This window comes from Salvelinus sp. IW2-2015, linkage group LG20, assembly GCF_002910315.2.
Source record: "Salvelinus sp. IW2-2015 linkage group LG20, ASM291031v2, whole genome shotgun sequence".
In the NCBI taxonomy this organism is placed as follows: Eukaryota; Metazoa; Chordata; class Actinopteri; order Salmoniformes; family Salmonidae; genus Salvelinus; species Salvelinus sp. IW2-2015.
In genome coordinates this window covers 44,224,690-44,238,592 of record NC_036860.1, presented here as the reverse complement: position 1 = coordinate 44,238,592, position 13,903 = coordinate 44,224,690, and the positions used below count along the sequence as shown (strand labels likewise).

Below are 13,903 nucleotides of genomic sequence, written 5' to 3'. Positions count from 1 at the left end.
AAGCACTACCACTTTTGCACATTTTAAGGCCAGGATCAGCAGTAACCCACGTTAACCGATAAACACATAGCTTATCATTGCTTTTGTTTAGGCAGTGTCGGAGATGTAACTGAGTTGGAGCTGTCAAATCGGGGATCATCTGCTTTTATGGTCATTGTCACTGAAACCACACCCATCCTAATATCCCACCCCATTAGAAGTTCAAAACGAGAAAGTGTAGGCTATATATACACTGAACAAAAATAAATGTAAAATGTTGGTCCCATGTTTCATGAGCTGAAATAAGATCCCAGAAATTTTCCAAACTCATAAAGCTTATTTTTCTCAAATTTGGGGAACAAATCTGTTTACATCCCTGTTAGTGAGCATTTCTCCTTTGCCAAGATAATCCATCCACCTGATAGGTGTGGCATATCAAGAAGCTGATTAAACAGCATGGTCATTACACAGGTGCACCTTGTGCTGGGGACAATAAAAGGCCTGTGGTAATGAACACAACAAAATCCACATTTTTAACACACAGGGTATCTTTTGTCTGGCAGCAAACATTTACTACAGGCTGTGGTGTATCCACTACCATATCTTCAAGAGCATCACTTGTTTTCTCAATTATTTTAATCACCTCCTTATAGGAGATTCGATTGACCACTCTAACATTTGCCACCTCAATTTCCTTCACCCTTACCGTTCTTCAGTATACCGTTCTTCAGTATACTCTGTTCGTCTGCACACACTTGAAACATGGCCAAATCCTTTACAATTCTTACACTGCAGTGGTTTGGGGACGAAAAGCTCTTACGGCGTATCTTACATAACCAAACTTCASATGCGTAGGTATTTGCTCTTTATCAAAAAACAACAGGACCGACAGACTTTCTTTTTTCTCTCCATTCACCCAGCTGGTCAGTCGCCGGGCCCCAACCACACCAGGAATTATCTTCAGGTATTCAACCTGAACATCCGTTGTCACCCCTGACTCCTTTGACGGGTGCTCTACTGCGAAGTTCAGAACACACAAGTTCTGTTGTCCAGATTCTTTTGAGGCCACTGCAATCTTCCTCTGATCTTCAGAAATACAATGAATCAAAATAAGGCCACTCCGGGTCACTCTGACAGACCACTTTTCCAAGTGCATACTTCACMATTTTTGACACCTCAAACGGGTTTCCCAAATATGCATCCTTACTCAACAAACACATCCCAACAAGAAGCGATTCATTATCATTTACACATGTATCCTCCACTAAAAGGTTTGACAATTTCCTTTTTGTTCCAGTTTTTGATACTACTGTTGTCCATTCAGAACATTCGTCTTCACCAAATTTACTCGATGCGCTGCTTAATTCAAACTCAGCATCCACTTCCGCCATCTTTCAGGGACCTGCGATGTCCACTTCCCACCCCTCCCTCAAAACTTGAGAAATCTGTGGCATTTTGTTGTGTGACAAAACAACACATTTTAGAATGGCCTTTTATTGTCCCCAGCACAAGATACACCTGTGTAATGATCACGCTGTTTAATAATTTTCTTAATATGCCACATCTGTTAAGTGGATTGATTATCTTGGCAAAGGAGAAATGCTCACTAACAGGGATGTAAACAACTTTGTGTACAACATTTTTGAGAAATATGCTTTTTGTGCAGATGGAAAATGCCTGTGATCTTATATTTCAACTCATGAAACATGGGACCAACACTTGCATTTCTATTTTTTTAGTATATGTTGGTCTACTACAGTGTTTAATTGTATGAAATCCATGAGTGATGATTCACTGGAAAATTGTCTTTACAAAACCCTTTACACAAATAGTTGTCACAGGTGCTTCCGTAGGGCCTAACCCCAAAAGAGCAAGCAGATGACACAACTTTTAGCCGCCCCAGACACCACACTACACCTCCCACAATCCCTTAGGTTGGAGTTTGCGCATTACACAAGTTACGGGGCAGGGTTTGGTTTGTTGTTGCAGGAAAAAAGAGGTGAAGAGATTATTTAAGTGGAGCTGTCGTATGAGGTAGGCCATATTGACTAAATAATCGATTATCTGGCTTGTTTTTGATCCAATTAGCTAAATCATCTAAAGTCGTTGTTAGCTAGCGAGCCAGTTGCCGGTCATGTTAGCTTGCACCGTTTGAATTTGGACGATTTGCCTAGGTAGCTATAATTATATGTTTGTTTTGACACCTAATGTAGCTAGCTAATGTTACTACTGAACGTCTGTTATATTATACAACGTTGGTTGTATAATGTTCTTGTAGCTAGCTAACGTTTCAGTGTTGTCTGTCCCAAGACTCAGGGACCTTTGGGGTTCCTAGAATTGAAGCAAAACAACGTTTCAATCATAACTGGCTAACAACAGATGGCTAGTTAGCTAGATAACGGTGTCTCTAACATCACTTGATCATGTAACTGGCTATTCAACATAAGAATGCCATGCACATACATTTATACTGACTCTACACACACTCACATACATGTTGAGGCTACCCTGTTTATCTTATATCCTGTTGCCTAGTCAACTTACCCCTATACATATCTACCTCCATCACTCCAGTATCCCTGCACATTGTAAATATGGTATTGGAACTGACCCTGTATATAGTATGCTTGCTTAATTCTTATTTGTTTTTTTTCTAGTATTACATTGTTGGGTTTTGAGTTTGCAAGAAAGGCATTTCACTGTAGGTGTGTTACATTAACCTGAAACCTTTAACAGCCAATGTGAACAAGGGATTTGCAGACACTAAGTCCCTCGATCTAGGCCTACACATGAGGTGTCCACATGCTCAAATGTGGCATGGATTTGGTGCTTGCATATAGATGTTGTTAGCTGCAAAGTGAGAGTGATAGATCTATACTTGTTCAGAAATATGCTATAACCATTTTAGAAAATTAGAAACATGCTCTTTCTAACATTAATGTTATAAGCAAAGCAAACCTGATGCTCTCTAAATCAGGGCTCTCCAACCCTGTTCTTGGAGAGCTACTGTCCAGTAGTTTTTCACTCCAACCCTATTTTATATAGTGCACCTGATTCTAATAATTAGCTGGTTGATAAACTGACTCAGGTTAGTTACAACTGGGATTGGATTGGAAATGTACAGGAGGGTAGCTCCAGGAACAGGGTTGGATAACTAGCAGATTGTAACAGGCTAACGTGATGCTCCATTTGCCATAAACAGCCAGTAGTAGCAGTGTAAAAATAAATAGGGGGGGGTGGTGTCAATGTAAATAGTCCGGGTGGCCATGTGATGAATTGATCAGCAGTCTTATGGCTTGGGGGTAGAAGCTGTTAAGGAGCCTTTTGGTCCTAGACTTGGCACTCCAGTACCACTTGCTGTGTGGTAGCAGAGAGAACTGTCTATGACTTGGATGACTGGAGTCTTTGACAATTTTTGGGGCTTTCTTCTGACACCGCATAGTATATAGGTCCTGGACGGCAGGAAGCTTGGCCCCAGTGATGGGCCGTACACGCTACCCTCTGTAGCGCCTTACGATCAGATACCGAGCAGTTGCTATGCCAGGCGGTGATGCCAACCGGTCAGGATGCTCTCAATGGTGCAGCTGTATAACTTTTTGAGGATCTGGGGACCCATGCCAAATCTTTTCAGTCTCCTGAGGGGGAAAAGGTGTTGTCGTGCCCTCTTCACGACTGTCTTGGTGTGTTTGGACCATGATAGTTTGTTGGTGATGTGGACACCAAGGAACTTGAAACTCTTGACCCGCTCCACTACAGCGCCGTCGATGTTAATTGGGGCCTGTTCGGACCGCCGTTTCCTGTAGTCCACGATCAGCTCCATTGTCTTGCTCACTTTGAAGGTGGGCTTGATGTCCTGGCACCACACTGCCAGGTCTCTTACCTCCCTATAGGCTCTCTCTTTGTTGTCGGTAATCAGGCCTACCACTGTTGTCGTCAGAACTTAATGATGGTGTTGGAGTCGTTTGGCCATGCAGTCATGGGTGAACAGGGAGTACAGGAAGGCACTAAGCACGCACCCCTGAGGGGTCCCAGTGTTGAGGATCAGAGTGGCAGACGTGTTGTAGCCTACCCTTACCACCTTGGGGTGGCCCGTTAGGAAGTCCAGGATCCAGTTGCAGAGGGAGGTGATTAGTCCCAGGGTCCTTAGCTTAGTGATGAGCTTCGTGGGCACTGTGGTGTTGAACGCTGGGCTGTAGTCAATGAACAGCATTCTCACATAGGTGTGCCTTTTGTCCAGGTTGGAAAGGTCAGTGTGGAGTGCGAATGAGATTGCATCATCTGTGGATCTGTTTGGTCGGTATGTAAATTGGAGTGGGTCTAGGATATCCGGTATGATGCTGTTGATGTGAGCCATGGCCAGCCTTAAAAAGCACTTCATGGCTGCTGACGTGGGGGCTACGGGTAATCATTTAGGCAGGTTACATTCGCTTCCTTGGGCACAGGGACTATGGTGGTCTGCTCGAAACATGTAGGCATTACAGACTCGGCCAGGGAGAGGTTGAAAATGTCAGTGAAGACACTTGCCCGGTTGGTCCGCGCATGCTTTGCGTACACGTCCTGATAATCCGACTGGCCCCGCTGCTTTGTGAATGTTGACCTGTTTAAAGGTCTTGCTCACATCGGCTACCGAGAGCATTATCACACAGTCATCCAGAACAGCTGGTGCTCTCATGCATGCTTCAGTGTTGCTTGCCTCGAAGCGAGCATAAAAGACATTTAGCTCATCTGGTAGGTTCGTGTCACTGGGCAGCTCGTGGCTGGGTTTCCCTTTGTAGTCCGTAATAGTTTTCAAGCCATGCCACATCCAACGAGCGTCTGAATCCTACTACACGGGCTCTATCTTAATTGATGAAGCTGGTGACAGGTGGTATACTCCTCAATGCCATTGGATGATTACCGGAACATATTCCAGTCTGTGCTAGCAAAACAGTTCTGTAGTGTAGCATCTGCGTCATCTGACCACTTCTGTATTGAGCGAGTCACTGGTACTTCCTGCTTTAGTTTTTGCTTGTAAGCAGGAATCAGGAGGATAGAATTATGGCCAGGTTTGCCAAATGGAGGGTGAGGGAGAGCTTTGTATGCATCTCTGTGTGTGGAGTAAAGGTGGTCTGGAGTTTGTATTCTCTCTGGTTGCAAATGTGACATGCTGGTAGAAATTAGGTTAAACAGATGTAAGTTTGCCTGTATTAAAGTCCCCGGACACTAGGAGCGCCGCTTCTGGATGAGCATTTTCTTGTTTGCTTATGGCCTTATACAGCTTGTTGAGTGCGATGTTAGTGCCAGCATCGGTTTGTGGTGGTAAATAGACGGCTACGAATAATATAGATGAGAACTCTCTTGGTGGATTGTGTGGTCTACAGCTTATCATAAAGTACTCTACCTCAGGTGAGCAATACCTCGAGACTTCTTTAATACTAGATATCGCATAGCTGTTAGTGACAAATAGACACACACACCCGCACCTCGTCTTACCAGACGTAGCTTCTCTGTCCTGCCGATGCATGGGAAATCTCGCCAGCTCTATATTATCCGTGTCGTCGTTCAGCCACGACTCGGTGAAACATAAGATATTCGTTTTTAATGACACATTGGTAGGATAGTCTTGATCGTTTATCATCCATTTTGTTTTCCAATGATTGCACGTTTGCCAATAGAACAGATGGTAGTGGAGTTTCTCACTCGCCTACGAATTCTCAGAAGGCAGCTCGGCCTCCACCCCCTTTTTCTCCGTTTTTTCTTCACGCAAATGACAGGGATTTGGGCGCGTTCCTGAGAAAGCAGTATAGCCTTCGCGGCGGACTCGTTAACCTCTACGGGATCGGTGTGTCCCCCGCGGGACGGTTGCGTTAACGTGCGCTAATGTGATTAGCATGACGTAAGTTAGAAGATTTCCCAGGACTTAGACATGTCTTTATATGGGCAGAAAGCTTAAATTCTTCTTAATCTAGCTGGACTGTCCAATTTACAGTAGCTATAACAGTGAACAAATACCATGCTATTGTTTGAGAGTGCACAACAAGAAACGTATCATGGCAACTGGTTTGATACATTCACCTCTGAAGTTAAATAATGTACTTACATTCAGTAATCTTGCTCTGATTTGTCATCCTGAGGGTCCCAGAGATAAAATGTAGCATAGTTCTGTTTGATAAAATACATTTCTATATTCAAATGTGGGGAACTGGTTTCTTCAGTTTGAACCCCTGCTTTGTCTGGACAAAAAAAACGAAAAAATAGGTCAAATCATGACTGCGGTGATCTTCAAGTCAGAAAGTAGGAGCTCTAGAAAGATGCCTGAGTTTCTTAGTTGAATAACCGTTCAAAACCATTTTCCTCCATCGAAGTTCATTTTTTACCCCCTGAGTTCCCAGTTGTCTTCCAGGAACATACATCTCTGTATGTTCCTAGGTTGTCTTGAACGCACTGAAGTCGGAAGTCCGAGATTTCCGAGTTCCCAGTTGTCTAGAACGCAGCATAGGGGTTGGAGAGCCCTTTTCTAAATATTTAACTGTGTGATGTGACTGGTGATGTCACTGGTTGCTTGGTCTGCTCCTCCTTGCCATGAATAATAACTTCCCTAAATAGAGGCTGTATAACGTGCTCTTTAACATGAGACTTGGAGCAAAGTGCCCCTGCTGCTCTCTGTAACTGTTCTCCTGTGTGGTGTGATGTCACAGGTTGCTAGGTGTGCCCCTCCCTGCGATGAGAGTTGACCAGGTCCTCAGCACACCCTCCTGCAGTTGATGGATCTGCAGCTGGTCTGGAGATGACAGACAGTGTCAGGGCCTTCCTCCGTAATGTTGCGACGGTCAGACAGCAACCCAACACACCCCGTCTGTTCACACACAAGTGATAGGCCGACACATGGGGTTAAAGGAGGGTACAGCTATCATGAGTCTGAATCATGAGCTGGTGAACCAACTAGCAAGCTCTGTTTAGATCCATTGGGAATTATGTTCTAGTTCAATTGATGCCATCCACTCGGCCCATTAGACATTTCGTTTAATAAGTTAGTATGTTTTTATACTAGACAAATTAAACATGTTAATAAAGTTTAAGCTTTTTCTTTTGTGTTTTTTCCTGTTTGCTTTAGAGCAAACGTTGCTTTCAGGCAAAACCATAGTGGCCTACATTTAATGGCTTAACCAAATGTTTACCCTTGTGTTGTTTACCTTGAACCTCATCACCTTACTTCCAGATGATGATTTCCTCAACAAAAGCAGCACAAAGATTAGCCTTGTTTTTTTGGTTTAGTTCAGGTGTTTTTATTTCAACTGCTACTAGGTAAGCAAGTGAATTTAAGCACAAGTTACCTGACTTCAATGATATTAAGATACATTTTGTGTTTGCAACACTGCTTTGATTTAAAAGGAACTTTTCCACCCATGTACGTATACACATACCAAGTCTAACATACAGTGTAGTGTACAACATTAGAAGAATGTGCTGTGTTGATTTACTTTATAAGGCGTTTACCCCAGTCTCACTTTGAATTTTCTGTGTGTCCTACAGGGGATTAAGGACTCCATTTTGGGGATCGGAACTATCTCCAAGCTGGATGCCCGCATCCAGCAGAAAAGGGAGGAGCAGCGAAAGAGGAGAGCCAGCGGGGCCCTGGCTCAGAGACGGACCCAGAGTGAGGAACGCAAACAGGAGAGGTAGACACTGGCAATTACGACTTTAATACCCTATTCACACTGCCAAGCTGGACTGGTTTTAAAACCCCCAATTTTTGGAACCGTGCTGGAAAGGTTGGTGTGGAAGAAAAAATTCAGAGACAGCACACTTCTGTTTTGGTTGGCACGATATTGTGGGTATAAAAAGGGTATATGTGTTTTCTCCCTCAGCCCGAGGAGCTATTTGATACATATCATAAAAGGGTATTATTAACATTCCTCCGTATCTAACCTGATATGTTCTTTCTAGTTGTTACAGGTTCATATTAAAAAACTTTAATATGGATCGTTGTGTGCTGTCCAGTGTTAACAGTAGGCTTAGGCCTATACCTTTTTTGTGCTTATTAATGACAATGGTGGGTGATAATGTGTAGTCATACTCTCTCTTTCAGTGAACCCAAATTAGCCAGTAGGATTTTTCAGTGCTGTGCGTGGAATGGGGGAGTGTTCTGGGTAAGAAACATACTTTTCTATATTTTAAAACTGTTTGAAAAATGCATATCATGCAAATACTGATTTTTCTATGAGAGGGGCAGAGAAGTAATACTACAACGACATTGTTCATGTTAGTAATCCCTCCAAATATTTTTGCAGCTCAGTCTGTTCCTCTTCTATCGGGTGTTTATTCCACTGCTGCAGACTCTGACAGCAAGAATTATCGGTATGCCTGCCTGGAACTGTGGGGCGGGTTCACTCCATTATCACATGCTTCATAGTGATTTGTTAATAACAGTGGTAAATCCTGTCACTCAAAGAGACATTTCCTGACAGGTGACCCCTCACTCCATGGTAACGTGTGGTCCTGGCTGGAGTTCATATTGACCTCCGTGTTCAGTGCTCTCTGGGTGCTCCCTCTGTTTGTGCTCAGCAAGATAGTCAACGCCATTTGGTTCCAGGTGAGGCCTCTGTTAGTACACAGGTGATGACGTAGATGTTTTGTGGTTGTCGTTGTAACAAGGGTGGGATATAGCTGGTCAAGGACAACTGTTGCTCAGTTGGCACCGGAGAGCACTAGTCGTACAGTGGCTTGCGAAAGTATTCACCCCCTTTGGCATTTTTCCTATTTTGTTGCCTTACAACCTGGAATAAAATGGATTTCTTTGGGGTTTGTATAATTTGATGTACACAACATGCCTACCAATTTGAAGATGCAAAATATTTGTTGTGAAACAAACAAGAAATAAGACAAAAAAGAACTTGAACTTGAGCGTGCATAACAATTACCCCAAGAGACTTGCAGCTGTATGTCTCAAAAGCTTGGCACACCTAGCCACTGGGATTTTTGCCAATTCTTCAAGGCAAAACTGCTCCAGCTCCTTCAAGTTGACATTTAAATGTTTCCCCTTAAACCACTCGAGTGTTGCTTTAGCAGTATGCTTAGGGTCATTGTCCTGCTGGAAGGTGAACCTCTGTCCCAGTCTCAAATCTCTGGAAGACTGAAACAGGTTTCCCTCAAGAATTTCCCTGTATTTAGCGCCATCCATCATTCYTTCAATTCTGACCAGTTTCCCAGTCCCTGCCGATGAAACACATCCCCACAGCATGATGCTGCCACCACCATGCTTCAGTGTAGGAATGATGTTCTCGGGGTGTTGGGTTTGCGCCAGACATAGCGTTTTCCTTGATGGCCAAAAAGCTCAATTTTAGTCTCATCTGACCAGAGTACCTTCTTCCATGTGTTTGGGGAGTCTCCCACATGCCTTTTGGCGAATACCAAACGTGTTTGCTTATTTTTTTCTTTAAGCAATGGCTTTTTTCTGGCCACTCTTCCGTAAAGCCCAGCTGTGTGAAGTGTACGGTTTAAAGTGGTCCTATGGACAGATACTCCCATCTCCGCTGTGGAGCTTTGCAACTCCTTCAGGGTTATCTTTGGTCTCATTGTTGCCTCTCTGATTAATGCCCTCCTTGACTGGTCCGTGAGTTTTGGTGGGCGGCCCTCTCTTGGCAGGTTTGTTGCGCTGCCATATTCTTTCTATTTTTTAATAATGGATTTAATGGTGCTCCGTAGGATGTTCAAAGTTTCGGATATTTTTTTATAACCCAACGCTTATCTGTACTTCTCCACAACTTTGTCCCTGACCTGTTTGGAGAGCTCCTTGGTCTTCATGGTGCCGCTTGCTTGGTGGTGCCCCTTGCTTAGTGGTGTTGCAGACTCTGGGGCCTTTCAGAACAGGTGTATATATACTGAGATCAAGTGACAGACAATGTGACACATAGATTGCATATAATTAATTATGTGACTTCTTCTAAAGGTAATTGGTTGCACCAGATCTTATTTAGGGGCTTCATAGCAAAGGGGGTGAATACATATGCATGCACCAATTTTCCATTTTTTATTTTCTATAATTTTTTCACTTCACCAATTTGGACTATTTTGTGTATTTCCATTATATGAAATCCAAATAAAAATATTTTTAAATTATAGGTTGTAATGCAACAAAATAGGAAAAACTCCAAGGGGGATGAATACTTTTGCAAGGCACTGTATATACATAGTTTTATCATAAACCAATTACGGTCTCTATTGACAATGTTTATAGCTTTCCAGCAATGTTCAGGCGATGGAGTAGTGGCTTTAATACAGTTGAATGAATGCTTGGCTATGCTTTACTTTTGTCTCGCAGCAGTAACGGATTTCCAATGTGTTATTGCTATGCTATCTATATTCCCTTCCAGTGTTTTTACACCGTTATTGCCCGAGGATCTTTTGAGATGATAACATATGTCACACAGTGAAACAGGAGGTTAACATGCCCTCTGGTTGTCTACTGTAGGACATAGCTGACTTGGCGTTTGAGGTGTCTGGTCGGAAAGCCCAGCCCTTCCCCAGCGTCAGTAAGATTATCGCTGACATGCTCTTCAACCTCCTCCTCCAGGCCCTCTTCCTCATTCAGGTAGTACAGCAATCGACGTTCCCATGTGTCTTCAAGTTCACAAAGAAGGGTTCACTAAGGTTATGTTGGAATGAAAACATACAGGGATCTTTGGGATCAACGCTGAGAGCTCTAATTCATTACATCCATTGGTTAAAGTTAATAGTCAATCTATCAGCTCATCATCTTGTCTTTGTTGTGGTCCACTAGGGTATGGTTGTGAGTCTCTTCCCCATCGATGCCATTGGACAGATGGTCAGCCTTCTTCACATGTCTTTGCTCTACTCCCTCTACTGCTTTGAGTATCGCTGGTTCAACCATGGTGTGCCTCCTTTCTACTCAGATGTATTTCTTCTCAAAGTATTTTGCTCATTTTAGGTAATAGGAACTGAGCAGAATCTCAACCCATTTGTAACCGTTTCATCCAAGGCATTGAGATGCACCAACGGCTGTCCAACATTGAGAGGAACTGGCCCTACTACTTTGGCTTTGGTCTCCCCATGGCTCTATTGACTGCCCTCCCCTCTTCATATATTATAAGGTAACGCCACTTGTATCCCCTCTTTCAATCCAAGCACGAGACTCTTCCAATATGCAGACTTTCAGTTCTACTGATATACCAAATCATTTGAATGATCCACTCAAATTATATATTTTTCTGCTTTAGTGGCTGTCTGTTCTCCATCCTCTTCCCTCTGTTCATCATCAGCGCTAACGAGGCCAAGACCCCAACAAAGTTATAGTGAGTATGGTGCACTGCAAGCCCTAACAATGACCAGTGATCAAACAGATTCACTTGTGTAAAAAGAACCAGTGAAATCCTCTTCCCTGCTCACTCACTCTCTTTCCCCCCGTGTCTTTTCCACACAGTCACTTCCAGCTGCGCCTCTTCTCTCTGGTTGTGCTGATTAGCAACAAGCTGTTCCACAAAACGGTCCACCTACAGTCGTCCTTGACTTTGTCCACCTCCACCGAGAAGCTGCCCCCCTCTCCCCACGCCTCACCTGGCCGCCAGAGACCGCTACCCTCCCAGTGATGGCCACCAGGGGGYGACAAAGGAGCAGCTCAGCAACTGCTTAATAAACAAATAGAGGAGCAGTTGATTCTTTCTGTGGACAGGAAGAGGAATGATGTTTGTTTGGTTAAAGGTTTTTATGTGATTTTAATGATTCTACCACAGCCCTTCATATTATTTTGGAGCACCTGCAAGGTGTGTTTTTAATGTGAATGACGAATGAGATTTGACTGCCCTGTCCCTCACACTCAAACACACAGGTTATTATATATTTTTCTCATTTATTTTGTTTAATAGTTTTTTTTATGTATGATGTGCCATTTGAGAGCTTTAAATACAGCACCAGCTGTCATATACATTTTGTTTTCTGCTCTTTTCAATTCCAACTCCAATGTTTGCTATCTATCTATTGTTTAATCTGTTTATCACCCAGTGACTGATCCCATACTGATTTGTATAAAACACTGGATGTGGAAGAGAAAAAGGAAAAGGTTACATTTTTGTCAGGACTGATGTTATCAATAATTGACTTGGATTGAAATACGTGCCGTGCCTGTGTTCATTTTGGGTGACGGTACTGTTTTGGTGCAGGAGCTCCACAATACTTATGAGATAATATTTTATAAGAGAAACAGGAGTAGAAAATTTGTGTGACCCAAAGAAGCCTGTTCTGCTTTTCCATTGAAGGGGGTGACATGTTTGCGATGTTCAAAAGTAAAGCACAAGTGTAATTTTTTTCTGTGTTGCAAGTGACATTCCTTTCACCCTGATAGGTTGCTGTCTTGTTCATGAATAGCTGTTTCGCTATAAACCCAGGGTGACACTGCTACTCCTCTGGCCCAGGAATAAGCTTGTGTTGTGAAAACAAAGGGACACTTTATTTATTCCTATAAGGGCTTTATTTAGAGGAATCTTAATTTTTACGCTTTCAGTATAGGAGCTGGGCCTGTATCCATGTAGGCTGCAAAATACCAATTAGTGGAAAAAAGATCAGAATTGGGTTGCCTGTGTAAACAAAGTGTCGCTGATCTAGGATCTGTCCATACAATCTTATATTCATTATGATCTAAAAGTCCAAACTGATGCTAGATCAGCACTCCTGTTCTGCAACGCTTTGTGGATACAGGCCCTGATCTAAACATCACACTACCAAGGAAGAGTATCCTTACCTAAAAAATCTAAATATGAAATCACTGGTTGTTGTGTGGTGATAAGTGAAGTTAGCTGTTTTAAGGAAGTGGTTTTCTATAGGGGTATATTAGGCTACGTTTACACAGGCAGCCCAATTCTGATATTTTTTTCACTAATTGGTATTTTGACCATCTCTGAAAAAGAGTTGATGTGATTGGTCAAAAGACCAATTAGTGGGGAAAAGATCAGAATTGGGCTGCCTGTGTAAATGCAGCATTAGACAGACAGGTGAAGCTGTCTGTCTGCTGCTGGGTCAGATCAGATGAAACTGCCAAACTTCTTTACTACTCTGTTTGACTCATTTCTGCTTAGAATCAATTGCACACCAAGGACTGTAGTGTAGGAACTAGGAAGATGTCACTGAGCTGAACTTCTGACAGATTTTCTCTTGGAGTTACAGACAGGGGAGAAACCCTCTGTGTTTATGTTCCCCCTTGAGCAGTGGCAAATACAAACAGCCTTTAGGGGCTTCTTGTTTTACATGATGTCACTTGGCTCTAATGTTCAACCAAAACCTCACCAAGGGGATTACCATCATCTAGCTTTCACCTAGTCATTAATCTCATGGGTTGCGGGGGAAGGGGAAGTGTTTTTGAAACGGTATGTAGTAATTGTAAGAAGTGCATAGTGTTTATGTATGCAGATTGATATTTGTGAGGTTGGAGTAAAAGTATTGCCTAAATAAAATTGGTCAGTATACACTACATCTACTTGGAAGTAATCTTGATTGACCCCAATTTATTTTGTCTCAAATGTTATTCTATGGTTAGCTGCTTCTTTCCTCAATGTTTCCCACCCAGGGCCAGCTCCAGTCATAATTGAAAAAAGTGGTTGCTTAGGGGGCCCGACCAAAACCAAGAAAAAAAATATAAATAAAAAGTTGTATTTACATTTTTTAGGAACTCCGTTGTGGTCTCAACTTACTATTGAGAGTAAAAATAGTAGAATACACCAGTTGCAATATAGAAATTTGGTTGGGCATTAGCAGTTTTTCTCATGTCAGTCACTCAGACATGTCAGCTAACAATTTTTAGATTGGTAGTTTGTCTAGCCAGCCATCTAAACTTGTAGTAATCATGGCCGAATACCGACCGGGCACACAGGGCACATGCCAAAAGGCCCTGACCTCCAGGGGTTCCCTATTGATTTTGTTAGTCATTCTCACTCAG

The 13,903-nt window shown here is 42.8% G+C and overlaps 1 protein-coding gene across 1 annotated transcript; it reads left to right on the top strand.

Annotated features, from left to right (window-relative positions):
• Positions 1-1,925: 1,925 nt before the first annotated feature.
• Positions 1,926-12,121, top strand: LOC111981701 (etoposide-induced protein 2.4 homolog). Its single transcript, XM_024013101.2, has 11 exons — positions 1,926-2,013; positions 6,657-6,787; positions 7,492-7,637; positions 8,048-8,108; positions 8,250-8,316; positions 8,427-8,551; positions 10,430-10,549; positions 10,739-10,850; positions 10,958-11,069; positions 11,196-11,270; positions 11,399-12,121. Exons 2-11 carry the CDS (start codon positions 6,746-6,748, stop codon positions 11,562-11,564), a joined length of 1,026 nt encoding a protein of 341 aa, XP_023868869.1. The 5' UTR covers positions 1,926-2,013; positions 6,657-6,745; the 3' UTR covers positions 11,565-12,121.
• The last annotated feature ends 1,782 nt before the right edge of the window (positions 12,122-13,903 follow it).

Excerpts from the sequence above, each read along its gene's own strand:
- LOC111981701 (XM_024013101.2), top strand. The coding sequence starts at position 6,746 with ATGACAGACAGTGTCAGGGCCTTCCTCCGTAATGTTGCGACG. Across the intron at positions 8,109-8,249 it reads GGAATGGGGGAGTGTTCTGG|CTCAGTCTGTTCCTCTTCTA; the intron begins GTAAGAAACATA and ends ATATTTTTGCAG. Across the intron at positions 8,317-8,426 it reads TCTGACAGCAAGAATTATCG|GTGACCCCTCACTCCATGGT; the intron begins GTATGCCTGCCT and ends ATTTCCTGACAG.